Genomic DNA, 15,556 nt, shown 5'->3' on the forward strand with positions numbered 1-15,556 from the left:
GAGCAAGTCAGGAAATATATCAAACTATTAAGAGAAGTTATAAAAAAGTTGATCAACGTTATACTCAATAAATCATGTTCATAATTTAGAAATTAGTGCCTGGAAATCTTTGAGATCGTCGGATTCTATGAACTAAGAATACACATATAAATATTTAAAATCGAGAATTAATTACATCCACAAGTTTAGGAACTTCCAAGATCATTTTTATTTGTTTTATGTTTGAAAGTGAGAAACTGTTTTTCTAAAAAAATCCGGCAACACTTATGGTCACATCCAAAATCGTATGTAATTTCAAAGATAAAAATTTGTAAATTCTCATACGGTTATAGCTGATAAAGCTCCAAAATCTGAAAATTTAAAATTCGTATCTTTGTTAGTTTTCAAGATATGACAATGAAATTTAGGGAGGTTACTACTTTTAAAGTGTCCTTTATCAGTGCCAAATTCCAAAATGTTAGAACAAGAATTGGAGATTTTAGAAAATTTCATTTTAAAACGAACCAAATGTTTTTACTTTTTGTTATAAAAATTCGTGTTTTTGTTAGTTTTTGAGTTATAATAATAAAATTTGATAAGGTTACTATTTTTTAAATAATCAGTAACTGCGTCAAAATGCAAAATTTTAGAACAAGAAATACAGATTTTAGAAAATTTCGTTTTAGAACAAACCAAATATTTTTAATTAGTTAGTTTTCAAGTCATGTCAATGAAATTTTGGGAAGTTACTACCTCTGAAGTGTCCTTTCTTTGTGCCAAATTCCAAAATTTTAGAACAACAAAAATTCAAGATTTTAGAAAATTATTTTAGAACGAACCAAATATTTTCAATTTTTGTTATTAAAATTCGTATCTTTGTTAGTTTTTGAGTTATAATTATGAAATTTGCTAAAGTTATTATTTCTGAAATAATAAGTAACTACGCCAAAATGCAAAATTTTAGAACAAGAAATAGAGATTTTAGAAATTTTCGTTTTAGATCGAACCAAATATTTTCACATTTTGTTATTAAAATTCGTATTTTTGTTAGTTTTAAAGTTATGTCAATGAAATTTGCGGAGGTTACTACTTTAACAGTGTCCTTTACCTGTGCCAAATTCCAAAATTTTAGAACAAGAAATAGAGATTTTAGAAAATTTCATTTTAGAACGAACCAAATATTTTTCCATTTTGTTATTAAAATTTGTATTTTTGTTAGATTTCAAGTTTTGTCAATGAAGTTTAAGGAGGTTATTGCTTCTAAAGTGTCCTTCACCTGTGCCAAATTCCAAAATTTTAGAACAAGAAATAGAGATTTTAGAAAATTTCATTTTAGAACGAACCAAATATTTTTCCATTTTGCTATTAAAATTTGTATTTTAGTTAGATTTCAAGTTTTGTCAATGAAATTTAAGGAGGTTATTGCTTCTAAAGTGTCCTTCACCTGTGCCAAATTCCAAAATTTTAGAACAAGAAATAAAGATTTTAGAAAATTTCATTTAAAAACAAACCTATTATTTTTAACTTTTTGTTAATAAAATTTTGAATTTTTGTTAGTTTTAAAGTTAAATCAATGAAATTTGGAAATTTTACTGCTTCTAAAGTGTTCTATACCTGTGTTAAAGTGCAAAATTTTAGAACAAGAATTGGAAATTTTAGAAAAATTCATTTTAGAACGAACCAAATATTTTCACATTTAGTTATAAAAATTGGTATTTTTGGTAGTTTTCAAGTTATGTCAATAAACTTTAAGGAGGTTACTGCTTCTAAAGTGTCCTTCACCTGTGCCAAATTCCAAAATTTTAGAACAAGAAATAAAGATTTTAGAAAATTTCATTTAAGAACAAACCTATTATTTTTAACTTTTTGTTAATAAAATTTTGAATTATTGTTAGTTTTAAAGTTAAATCAATGAAATTTGGAAATGTTACTGCTTCTAAAGTGTTCTTTACCTGTGTTAAAGTGCAAAGTTTTAGTACAAGAATTGGAAATTTTAGAAAAATTCATTTTAGAACGAACCAAATATTTTCACTTTTAGTTATAAAAATTGGTATTTTTGATAGTATTCAAGTTATGTCAATAAACTTTGGGGAGGTTACTGCCTCTAAAATGTTCTTTATTTGTGCCAAAGTGCAAAATTTTAGAACAAAAATTGGAAATTTTAGAAAACTTCATTTTAGAACGAACAAAATATTTTCACATTTAGTTATAAAAATTGGTATTTTTGTTAGCTTTCAAGTTATGTCGATGAAATTTGGGGAGGTTACTACTTTTACAGTGTCCTTTACCTGTGCTAAATTCCACAATTTTAGAACAAAAAAATAGAGATTTTAAAAAATTTCATTTTAGATCGAACCAAATATTTTCACTTTTATTATTAAAATTCGTATTTTTGTTAGTTTTTAAGTTATGTCAATAAAATTTGGGAAGGTCACTGCTTTTAAAATGTTTTTTACCTGTGCCAAAATACAAAATTTTAGAACAAAAAATAAAAATTTAAAAATTTTTCCCTCCTTAGTTCGGACCTGAAAGTGCAGCAAAAATGACACTTCATTACACTAAAAATGCTCTCATTTTCCGTCCAGTTAAACTTTCGAGTCAAAATTTTTGAAACACTACCAAAAATGCTAATCTAAATTTACGACTCTCCTATGTCAACGCCAAGGACAAATAAAATTACTCATTTCCGAGGATCCAACATAAAAATATATGTTCAAAGAATCCCAGCAAACCTGTGAAAACTCCAGACCCGTACTACCAAATTTCGAAAGAGTCATCACCTGTTTTGAAAAAATCTCGCTTATTTTTAGAATTTTAATAGTCCAGATGAACTCTTTAAATACCACATAAAACCGCAAACGAAACAAACAATCCACCAAATATCAAGTCGCCTCACGTCAAACAGAAACTTTTGTTATCGTGGCGATCGCTATCAGCGATGCAGTGTGATTTTTCCACGTTTGTGGTTTTGCAGTAAATCATTCGTCTCATTCTACTCAACGCTGAAAGAAAAAGAAAGTGAATGTTGAAAGGGTCGAAAACATTGAATAGGATGAAATATTGATCGACTTGCAGCACTTATAATGTACAACTTGAATAACTATAGGGTGTCATCTAGCGGTGGACATGGTATTCACTATAAAAGGACTGCATTGCAATAATTATACCTACTGTGACATTAAAATTGATTTTTTTTAATGGAAGCAAACAAAATCATCGCAGGACATCAAAAACTAATCAAAAGGTGTGAGAAAGCCTCGTTAAAAAGAAGATTAGGACGAAGGAGCTATAAGCAAAATTCGTAGTGTCATTATGCCCATCCAAGCTCAAGCTCATGTTATTTAAAAAGTAGGTTTATCTAAAATAGATAATTATCTAGGAATCGATCATGCGACACGAAGACAATTTTTATAAAAAGGGCAAAATAGAAACTATAACGGTGTAGTTTAATTGGATTTGAATTAGTAAAAATGGTTATTCGGTTGATACCAGCAAGGTAATTAAACGCACACAGTCCATTAATTCGAAATGTGTCAGAATTGGTAATTTATGGGGAAAACTATCTCTTCGGATCGTGACAAGAAAATTTAATTATAGTTTCGGCACAATTATTTTCTTTATTAAAAAACTATACGCACAGAAATAAAATAAAAATCTGAGAATACACAAATTTTTAAGTCCAGAATTTAAAGCCCTTCAAAAAAATTAAGTTCCAAAATTACCAAAATTACAAATTTTAGCCAAAAATATAAATGTTTGCTTGTTCTTGAAAATAAAAATTTCTAAAATTTGAGTCGTCCGTTCTAAAATTTTGCAATTGGGTACAATTATTAAACTATTCAAAAAGAGTAACTTCCCCAAATTTCATAAATGTAGCACTAAAATTACCAAAATTACTGATTTTAGCCAAAGATATCGTCAATTTTTGCTTGTTTTTAAAAATAAAAATTTCTAAAATTTGAGTCTTTTGTTCTATATTTTTGAAATTTGGTAAAGGTTATAAACTATTCCAAAATATAGTAATCTTCCAAAATTTCATAGCTGTAGCACTAAGATTACCAAAACTACGAATTTTAGCCAAAGATATAGTCAATTTTTGCTTGTTTCTAAAAATAAAAATTTCTAAAATTTGAGTCTTTTGCTCCACAATTTTGCAATTTGGTATAATTAATAAACTAATTAAAAAGAGTAAGTTCACTAAATTTCATAGTTGTAGCACTAAAGTTACCAAAATTACAAATTTTAATTAAAGATGTCGTCAATTTTTGCCTGTTCTAAAAAACAAAAATTTCTAAAATTTGAGTCTTCCGCTTTACAATTTTGCAAATTGGTAAAGTTAATAAACTATTCAAAAAAAGTAATTTCCCCAAATTTGATAGTTGTAGCACTAAAATTAACCAAATTACGAATTTTAGCCAAAGATATCGTCAATTTTTGCTTGTTTTTAAAAATAAAAATTTCTAAAATTTGAGTTTCTTGCTCTATATTTTTGCAATTTGGTGAAGTTAATAAACTATTTAAAAAAAGTAATTTCCCCAAATTTGATAGTTCTAGCACTAAAATTAACCAAATTACAAATTTTAGCCAAAGATATCGTCAATTTTTGCTTGTTTTTAAAAATAAAAATTTCTAAAATTTGAGTCTTTTGCTCTATATTTTTGCAATTTGGTGAAGTTGATAAACTATTCAAAGAAAGTAACTTCCCCAAATATTATAGCTGAAACACCTAAATTAACAAAATTACGGATTTTAGTCATAGATGTTGTCAATTTTTGCTTGTTTCTAAAAATAAAAATTTTTAAAATTTGATTCGTCCGCTCTACAATTTTGCAATTTAGTACAATTAATAAACTAATTAAAAAGAGTAAGTTCACTAAATTTCATAGTTGTAGCACTAAAGTTACCAAAATTACAAATTTTAATTAAAGATGTCAATTTTTGCCTGTTCTAAAAAATAAAAATTTCTAAAATTTGAGTCTTCCGCTTTACAATTTTGCAAATTGGTAAAGTTAATAAACTATTCAAAAAAAGTAATTTCCCCAAATTTCATAGTTGTTGCACTAAAATTAACCAAATTACGAATTTTAGCCAAAGATATCGTCAATTTTTGCTTGTTTTTAAAAATAAAAATTTCTAAAATTTGAGTCTTTTGCTCTATATTTTTGCAATTTGGTGAAGTTAATAAACTATTCAAAAAAAGTAATTTCCCCAAATTTCATAGTTGTAGCACTAAAATTAACCAAATTACGAATTTTAGCCAAAGATATCGTCAATTTTTGCTTGTTTTTAAAAACAAAAATTTCTAAAATTTGAGTCTTTTGCTCTATCTTTTTGCAATTTGGTATAATTAATAAACTAATTAAAAAGAGTAAGCTCACTAAATTTCATAGTTGTAGCACTAAAACTACAAAAATGACGAATTTTAATTAAAGATGTCGTCAATTTTTGCCTGTTCTAAAAAATAAAAATTTCTAAAATTTGAGTCTTCCGCTTTACAATTTTGCAAATTGGTAAAGTTAATAAACTATTCAAAAAAAGTAATTTCCCCAAATTTCATACTTGTAGCACTAAAATTAACCAAATTACGAATTTTAGCCAAATATATCGTCAATTTTTGCTTGTTTTAAAAATAAAAATTTCTAAAATTTGAGTCTTTTGCTCTATATTTTTGCTTTGCTCTACATTTTTGCAATTTAGTGGAGTTGATAAATTATTTAAAAAAAAAACTTCCCCAAATTTCATCGAATTTTAGCCAGATGTCGTCGATTTTTGCTTGCTATCAAAAATTAAAATTTATAAATTAAAAAAAATAAATAAAAACAAAATAATCAATTTTCGTTGTTGATAGGTTGGTATTTTTACTTCCGTTTCCATTCTGGTTGACATCCAAACTTCAATACATATTAACATAATTTTATTTTAGTCCTTCTTGTCCTTCCAACTATACAGGATGATCTCGAATAAAATGCAAAGATTTTAACCACAATATTAGAAAAAAATGTAGATAATAATTCTCCAAAAAAAAGTTCAAAATTCGAATTACCTATTATTGCAAAAAATTAATTTGTTTGAAATAAATGGAGCCCTCAAAAAGACCAAATCTTTGTATGTTATTCGGGTTCACCCTGTATGTATAATAAAACGAACATAAATTGTTCAGAAAACATGAAAAAAGAAATAAAATGGTCACATATCATGCTATTAATAATAATACTTATTGATTTTTCTATAAATAAACCAATTATGTGGTAAATGTCTTAATGGTCATTCTTGGTTCTAAATTATTTGACAATTTCCGTACGATAAATAATAAAGAAATATGTATAGAAACTTGTTTGTTGTTGTTGTAGTACGAGCCTGATTACTGATTATTTTTTTTTATTTCCTTTTTACTTTACATTAGAATGCGTATATTTACACTTATTTTTGCTCATTTACGCAGAATTTCGCGCTGAATCCAAAACTGCGAATTTTGAACGCACGTCAACAAATAATCGAGTGGTCGTGTGAATTGGTGCTTAACTTACAAAACACACCCTGTAGAGCAAATTTTGAAGGTATCGAAGGCACGAGTAAATGAGCGTTTTTCTAATTCAACAGGAGAGATAATGACCACCACGCACCTAAACAACCCCGTTTAAATAAAAAAAATTGAGCAAAGACTTCAAACGCGCTACCAAGAGCCCCATTAACCCGAAAAATCCAATCTGAACCGCCGCCATCAAAATTAAAAATTCACATTCTCATCTAGGGTGAGATTGAAAAATTTCTAATTTATTTTTCGAGGGTTGTGCGAAAACATTACGTTCCATGAGGGGTTGTTTTTTGGAATTCCGGATTTAGATGTGACCTGGAATTGTTTGTGTAATAAAACGTGTTTGGCAACCGTTCCTTCTTTTCTGAGGGTAAAAACGCTCGATATTTTTCGACTATGGTAATTCCAGAGGAAATTGGGTATTCACCTGGACTTAGATATTCATCTATGCGTTATTACCGACCTTAATACGGGGGATTTGACACGTCGAGAAAGATTTAATTATACATACGAACTTTGCAGAAACTGTTCTGTGGTCTTAGACCAGCGTCGATAATTTTTGAAACCAAAAAAAATCGTAGTAAAATGAAACCTATTGGAAAATGTTGAGAATATTACAAAAATAAAAGGAAAAATAAATTACGGTCGATTCGAGATCGGGAAGTGGGAGAGGGTGGGTTTTTAAGGGTTAAAATCGGTTTATCTCGATTTCCGGCAAAACTACAAGTCTTATGGAAAAAAGTTAAATGGCAAAGTTGTAGGTAATAAAAAGATCTACAACTTTTGTATTTACACTTTTTTCTCGTAACCTCGAAATTCACATGAAAAACTCAAAAAACCTCGTTTTTGGTTTTTTATTTTTATCTTTTACAATTTTTTTTTTTTTTATGAAATTTGGTGAGAACTTACCTTTGTATATACCAAATACACAAGAATTTTTTGGATTTGAAAAATTAATTTTTTCTCCTTATTTTTATTTAATACCGAAAAGCACCCTAATTTTCAATTGAAAATTCACGCGTCAAAATATCAGCTTTTTTAAAAAAGTGGGCTTTTTATTTGTTGAAATCTCTACTTTCTGATAGTGTAATAAAAAATATACGGGAAAATATTTTCTATCATTATGTACAATTTTGAGCTATTTATTAATATTAACACTGTAATTACTTATTTAGCGTATAATTCTATGTTACATTAATAAACAAAAAAATTTTCAATCTATCAAACATTAAGATTGCAAAATAAAACATGGGAAAATGGTTGTTAAAAATATTCAAGATAGGATTTAAAGGAAATTTTATCTAAAAAATGAGAATGTTATAATTTTTTTTAGTAAAAAGCTGGTTTATTACAGTTTTATTATATTTTTCTCATAAAAAAAATCTCATACTATATAAATGTTCTTCGGAATATTTTTTAGTTCAATAATTTCTGTCTCTTTGATGGTATTCCTTCGTCGTTTTCCGATTCCAGCAATGAAATTTCGGGAGGTTTTTAATCTAGACTTATTTATTAATTGTGCCAAATTACAAAATTATCGATCAAAAGAAACACATTTCGAATTTTTTTAAATTGATGATGGAACTAGAAATTTTTGAAAAATTATGTTAATGCTTGTAACTCTAACAATTTTAATGCCAAAGCAATCAAATTTGGCAAAGTTACTAATTTGGACTTAGTTACTAACCATACGAAACTTTAAAGTTATGCAGCAAAAGATACTGAGTTTGAAAATTTTTTATAATTTTTTGAATGGACCAAAAACTGTAAAAATTATTTATTAGGGGTTTTATCTCGGTCAGTTTTAACGCCAAACAATAAAATTTGAGGAAGTTACTAATTTAGACTTATTTATTAACTGTGCTAAAAAAGTATAAACCAAGAAAGTCAAATTTTGGAATTTTTTATTTTGAAAAAAAACTAAAAACTTTTGGAAAAAATATATGGGTCTATTTTAATGACAAAACAATGAAATTTAGCAAGGCTATTATTTCAGATTTAATTACTAAATATGCCAAATTTCAAAATTATACAACAAAAGGTACTAATTATGGAAAATTTAATTTTTTGATTGAACCGAAATCTGAAAGAATTGTCTAATAAGGGCTGCATCTCTAACAATTTTAATGCCAAAGCAATCAAATTTGGCAAAATTACTACTTTGAACTTAATTACTAAGTCTGCTAAATTTCAAAATTCTACAGCAAAACGTACTAATTTTGGCAAATTTAATTTTTTTTTTATTAAACCGTTAACTGTTTAAATTATATGTATTAAGGGCTGTATTTTTAACAAACATGAAAATTGAGGAGATTATTAATTTAGACGTACAGTAATTAATATACAATTAACTGCGAAAAAAAATGCTATTACAGATCAAAAATGTCAAATTTTGGATTTTTTTATTTTGGGAATAAACTATAAACTTTTGGAAGAAATATGTTAAAACTGTAACTCTCTTAATTTAAATGCCAGAGCAATATTAACTTAGTTGTTTGTTAATTATAGTAGTATCTTTTGATGGAAATTTTTTTTGTTAACAATGTAACTTAGAATCATACGCTAAATGAGTAATTACAGTGTTAATATTAATAATTAGCTCAAAATTGTACATAATGATAGAAAAATAATTTTTCGATTCGAGTTTTTTTCGTTTTTTAAATTTTTTGAAAATATTTTCCATAGTGACGTATATTTTTTATTACACTATCAGAAAGTAGAGATTTCAACGAATAAAAAGCCCACCAACTTTTTTAAAAAAGCTGATATTTTTTACCTTTTTTGAAGGCTTCTAGTCTATCTGAGGAGCGAATAAGCCTAATTATTGATGTTCCATCCACTGTATAAAGTGGAATTTTTTACACATTTTCGCTCCTCAAACTCTAAAATTCCATTTATCCGAACATTAAAAGATGACGTGGAATCATAGATCCATCATAATAATGGCTTGCATTCTAAGGAGTGTCTTCATGGCTAGCGTGCTATTTTTTTAAAATTATTATCGATGTGCAAGCTCTAGTATTGAGCTTAATTCTTGTAGTGTCTTTGTAGACTCTCATTCGATAATATTGTGATGTTGCCCAGTCATACTCAATCGATACGCAATTCTGTTATAAAGAATAGCCGATATCTGGGTGAAACTTTTCATACGAAAATTTAGTCTGTTTGCTCTTACAATTAGAACTATATTATTAAGTATAACACAAATATTATTTTTTAGAATTTAGAAATTTTTAAATAAAGCAAACTACCTATATGTACAGCTCGTGAATTCCAAATATCATCAAATAAAGATGTGCGTATTTGTCTAGCAGTGACGTAATATCAAGTCCAAACAATAACGATGCAAATTTTCTTTGGTCGATTTCTCGCTTATTTTTGGGGCAAACTTGCGATATTTAAGCTCATTCTACGCAGAATTTCGCGTAGATTCTAGATCTGGGCTTAAAAATCTACGTGCGACAATCAATAAGTGAGTTATCGGCGAATAAAGTTTCGAATTTTCCATTTCGAAATTTTTAATGCTCGATATTTGCGGCATCGTTTTTGTGGCGGTCCAAAATCCGTAAAATTTATTGGCCGTTTTTGTCGAAAAAATTTCCGACTCAAGCGATGAAAATTTTCGAATTTTTGTTTTTTTGGCCGCGACTCGTAAGCTATTTGACGTACCGATTTGATATTTGGACAGTTGATAGATTTTGAGCCGCTCTTTCGATTTATGTATGACTTAAAGGTATTAATTGTCGTTTTCGCCTCGAAAACAAACGTTGAAAATCACCCCAAAAGGACTCCTTGAATACAGTTTTTGATCAATTTCTCGTTTCTTGGTGAAGCAAACTTAAGCTTTTGGTGCTCATTTAACACAGAATTTCACGCTGAATTCAAAACTGGCCTTTTTTTTGTATCTCAACAAATAACTGAATTACGGTTATTAAAATTTTGAGTGTTCATCAGAAACCCAAATTTTTGTAGATTCGAAATTATTTTTGCTACAATAGATAGTGAGCTGTGGATTTTGCCATCATTTTTCTCGCCTTCTGTTCACTAAAAATCCGTTGTTAGATTTTCCGGAAATGGAAAATTTAATTTAAAAAAAAATCATAACTAAAAGTATGTCAAACTTCTGCGGTCCATCTCTCGGTTATTTTTTGTACAAAGCCGCGGTATTGGGGCTCATTTTACGCAAAATTTTACGCAGATTCCAAATCTGGGCTCAAAATCTACGTACGACAACAAATAACCAAGTTATGGCCGTTTCAAGTTTTGGATAGTTGATTATTATTTTTCAAATTTTTAATGTTCGATTTCTTCAAAACTTCAACAGATTAAAAGAAACGGTTTGCGTCATCATTTTTCTCGTGCTTTTCTCCTTTAGAATTTTCGTTTAAATACCCAAAATTTAATGGTCAATTTTTCGTCGCAAAAAATAATCCGGCTCAATCGACGAAAATTTTTCAATTTTTTTATTTTTGGTCGCCACTTGTTAACTATTTAACCTACAACTCTAAATTCTTGCTTGTTGATAGACTTTGAGCTGCTCTTTCAACTAGTGTATAACTCAAAGGTAATAAACGTCGTTTTTACCCCAAAAAAATCATTGAAAATCACTCAAAAAAAATCTCTTGAAAGCAGATTTTGATCAATGTCTCGTTTATCTGTAAAGCAAACTCAAGTTATTAATTAATATTAAAGTATTTATTATATTATTTATATATATTATTTTACGCAAAATTTCACGTAGAATCCAAAGAGGTAAGATTCGTTAAAATCGGTCCACAAATAACTGAGTTAAGAGCGATCGACGTTTCGGCTATTGAATTTTGAGTTGGAAAATTTTCAAAGCTCAATATCTCCAAAACTAGGAAAGATTTTGAGAAACAGTTTTCACCATCATTTTTCTCAGGTCACTTTACTTTAGAATCCGCCCTCAAAAGTCAAAAATTCCATGGTCTACTTTTTGGGCAAAAACATTGTGCGACTCAATCGATAAAAAATTTTCAACGTTTCGTTTTTTGATCGCTCCGCGTAAACCATTTACCCGATCAATCTGAGATTTGGCCAGTTGATTGATCTCGAGCTGCTCTTTCGGTTGATACATAATTTAATAATATTAAACGCAGTTTTTACCTCAAAACAGAGTCTTGAATATGACCCTAAAAACACCCCCTGAAAATCTAATTCGGTCGATATCTCGTTTATTTGTTAAGGAAATTTGGGCTATATAGGCTCAATTAACGCAGAATTTCACGCAGAATCCAAAACTAAGCGAATTTGCAACGTACGTCAACAAATAACTGAGTTATAGCCGTTTGAATTTTTGAGTAGTTGCCAGGGGGCCAAATTTTTGAAGGTACGAAAATATTTTTGCTCACTGTTCTAGGACACCTGTATTTAGAAGTTTGCTTGTACATATGTATAGGTTACACGTGATATAAACTAGGACAATTTAAAGCACACAGGAAAATAAATAAAATAAGTTTGAAACGAAGAGCACAAAAAGCTTTAAAATCCACTGCTCTACTTATCGGGATTAATAGGATTATCAGCGAAAATAGGATCAATGAGGTGTTTTGATTTGATGACAAGCATTGTTACCAACTGTGTAAAACTCACTGTCAGTGTCAAATTTCCTGATGATTGTTTCAATAAGTGTGGTCCTCGGGGCGACTAGGCCTCTTCTAACCGGCATATCAGTAGTTTAAAGTACCCCGTTCCGTCAACTTTGCACAATGAAATTTCCCTTTCATTTTTCAATAGACGAATTGGTCAATTGGATGGAGTCGAAAATCGCGTGAATTTTCATCGAGTTGTACGTATAAAAAAGTATTCTTTTTCCTACTCCCCTTTTCAGCGTACAAATAAAAATAAGGCATCCATAAGGCAAATTTAGCGTAATTTATAAAAAAGTTTCAGAGCTATTTTCGTGCGTTTTCCTTTAATTTAAAAATAACCTAGTAGGCCACCACGGAATCCGCAGCACAGCACACTACGTCCATCGCACTTCACAACACTTCACCCTTTGCAACCCTTTGGAAACATATCACAGTTACAAAACAAACCGAACTGTATACAAATCCATACCGCAGCTTACAAGCGAAATAATTTGTTAAAAATACACCCCTTCTCGTTCCTTGCGCGCGCATCGCAGTCGCCTTGGTGAGAATTTTCGCGACATTCTCGTGGCCCTAAGCTCAGTGTCATTCAACTGAGCTTTCGCAGGTGGCAGGAATCGGCGCCAGCAGGAAAATCGCGCGCATGCGTACTTTTTGATTACTACAGAATTGTTATGAAAGTCACATTTTCTTTAGGGGTGGTGAAGGGGATCATAACACGCTTTTTTATGGGCGTCCTGTGAAATTAACAGGAAAATTGCAGGATGCCGTTGGTGTGGATTTAGGTAACACGACGCACAACAGAATGAGGGCTATTTTTAAGCGGACGCTTAATTTCAGGGAAACTTCATTGAGGAAGTTATTGGGTGACAGATAACACAAACGACTCTATTGATAAACTATTTAAGGGGGTTTTAGTACCGCTCTAAATTATCTCTTAAATATTCAGCCAATGCAGCAATTTCGTAGTTTCTTACTTTTAATACAGCAATGAATTTTATTGTTTCATTTGTGGAGAATTTAATAATTCGACAATCTCCAGAAAAATTAGGAAAAATCCTTTTAATTTTGTTGCTATAATAAATTGTGATAAATTTTCATTATCATGTTTAAGTGACTTTTGATTGTATTTTTGCCAATCAAATGTGAGTGTAGGCTAAATGGGCACAAATTAAAATAAATTTTACACTTTTTTTTGTAGAAACTAATCGTTTGATAGTAAAATGCAAAAAAAATCGTTGGATATTTTTATTTTATGTTGATAGCAGCACTATTTTCATCGTTTTTAGTTTGGCGATCTGTAGACAACTAAAAATACAGATCTGTTGGTGTAGAAGTCGTAACCATATACTGTGTGATATTTATGTATTTTTTTAGTATTCGTTTTTTCGATTAGTTATTTTTCCTGCAGAGAATTTACCGATTTATGTACAAAGAAGCAATTTTAGATATCAGCAGGATTTGAACGAAGTAAGTTAGAAACCTGTAGTGAATACATCCCAATTTTTATCAATAGATGGCTCCACAACTAAACGACTCGGAAATTTTTGCTTCACTTATAACATAAAATAAAATTTCTAAAATTTGTGTCTTTTGGTTCACAATTTTGTAATCTAGTAGAGTTAATACACGACTCAAAAATAATAATTTCCTTGAATGTCATAGTTCTAGCATTAAAATTACTAAAATTACGAATTTTAGTAAAAAATCTCGGAAATTTTTGGTTCGTTTTCAAAATAAAAATTTCTAAAAATTGTGTCTTTTGCTTCACAATTTTGCAATTTGGTAGAGTAAATACACGACTCAAAAGTAGTAACTTTACCAAATTTCATAGTTGTAGTACTCAAATTACCAGAATTAGGAATTTTAGAAAAAAATCTCGGAAACTTTTGCTTCGTTTCTAAAATAAAAATTTCTAAAAATCGTGTCTTTTGGTTCACAATTTTGAACTTTGGTAGAGCTAATACACGACTCTAAAATAATAATTTCCCCAAATGTCATAGTTCTAGCATTAAAATTACTAAAATTACGAATTTTACTAAAAAAACTCGGAAATTTTTGGTTCGTTTTAAAAATAAAACTTTATAAAAATTGTATCTTTTGCTTCACAATTTTGCAATTTGGTAGAGTAAATTCACGACTCAAAAGTAGTAACTTTACCAAATTTCATAGTTGTAGCACTCAAATTACCAGAATTAGGAATTTTAGTAAAAAATTTCGAAAACTTCTGCATCGTTTCTAAAATAAAAATTTCTAAAAATCGTGTCTTTTGGTTCACAATTTTGAAATTTGGTAGAGCTAATACACGACTCTAAAATAATAATTTCCAAAAATGTCATAGTTGTAGCATTAAAATTACCAGAATTACGAATTTTAGTACAAAATCTCGGATACTTTTGCTTCGTTTTTGAAATAAAAATTTCTAAAAATCGTGTCTTTTGCTTCACAATTTTGCAATTTGGTAGAGTAAATATACGATTCAAAAGTAGTAACTTTTCCAAATTTCATAGTTGTAGCACTCAAATTACCAGAATTAGGAATTTTAGTAAAAAATCTCGGAAACTTTTGCTTCGTTTCTAAAATAAAAATTTCTAAAAATCGTCTTTTGGTTCACAATTTTGAACTTTGGTAGAGCTAATACACGACTCTAAAATAATAATTTCCTTGAATGTCATAGTTCTAGCATGAAAGTTACTAAAATTACGAATTTATGTAAAAAATCTCGGAAATTTTTGGTTCGTTTTCAAAATAAAAATTTCTAAAATTAGCGTTTTTTGTTGCACAATTTTGAAATTTGAGCTAATACACGACTCTAAAATAATAATTTCCCTCAATGTCTTAATTGTAGTATTAAAATCACTAGAATTATGAATTTTAGTAGTAAAGAATCTCGGAAATTTTTGGTTCGTTTTCAAAATAAAAATTTCTAAAAATTGTGTCTTTTGCTTCACAATTTTACAATTTGTTAGAGTAAATACACGACTCAAAAGTACTAACTTTACCAAATTTCATAGTTGTAGCATTCAAATTACCAGAATGATGAATTCTAGAAAAAAATCTCGGAAACTTTTGCTTCGTTTCTAAAATAAATATTTCTAAAAATCGTCTTTTGGTTCACAATTTTGAACTTTGGTAGAGCTAATACACGACTCTAAAATAATAATTTCCAAAAATGTCATAGTTGTAGCATTAAAATTACCAGAATTACGAATTTTAGTAAAAAATCTCGGATACTTTTGCTTCGTTTTTGAAATAAAAATTTCTAAAAATCGTGTCTTTTGGTTCACAATTTTGAACTTTGGTAGAACTAATACACGACTCTAAAATAATAATTTCCTTGAATGTCATAGTTCTAGCATGAAAGTTACTAAAATTACGAATTTTAGTAAAAAATCTCGGAAATTTTTGGTTCGTTTTCAAAATAAAAATT

At 28.8% G+C, this 15,556-nt stretch overlaps 1 protein-coding gene across 3 annotated transcripts in view; it reads right to left on the reverse strand.

Moving 5' to 3' along the window:
- The window catches only part of LOC148177885 (voltage-gated inwardly rectifying potassium channel KCNH6-like), a 90,246-nt gene extending 77,531 nt beyond the window's left edge, over positions 1 to 12,715 (reverse strand). For all 3 annotated transcript variants that reach the window (XM_088033186.1, XM_088033187.1, XM_088033185.1), the window contains exon 1: positions 12,128 to 12,715. In XM_088033186.1, coding sequence (XP_087889312.1) covers positions 12,128 to 12,203 — 76 coding nt within the window. In that variant the 5' untranslated portion in view covers positions 12,204 to 12,715. The remainder of the gene's footprint in view (positions 1 to 12,127) is intronic.
- Positions 12,716 to 15,556: the final 2,841 nt, after the last annotated feature.

Source organism: Gnatocerus cornutus, chromosome 3 (assembly GCF_029298725.1).
Source record: "Gnatocerus cornutus isolate USDA-ARS CGAHR chromosome 3, icGnaCorn1.1, whole genome shotgun sequence".
Taxonomy (NCBI): Eukaryota; Metazoa; Arthropoda; class Insecta; order Coleoptera; family Tenebrionidae; genus Gnatocerus; species Gnatocerus cornutus.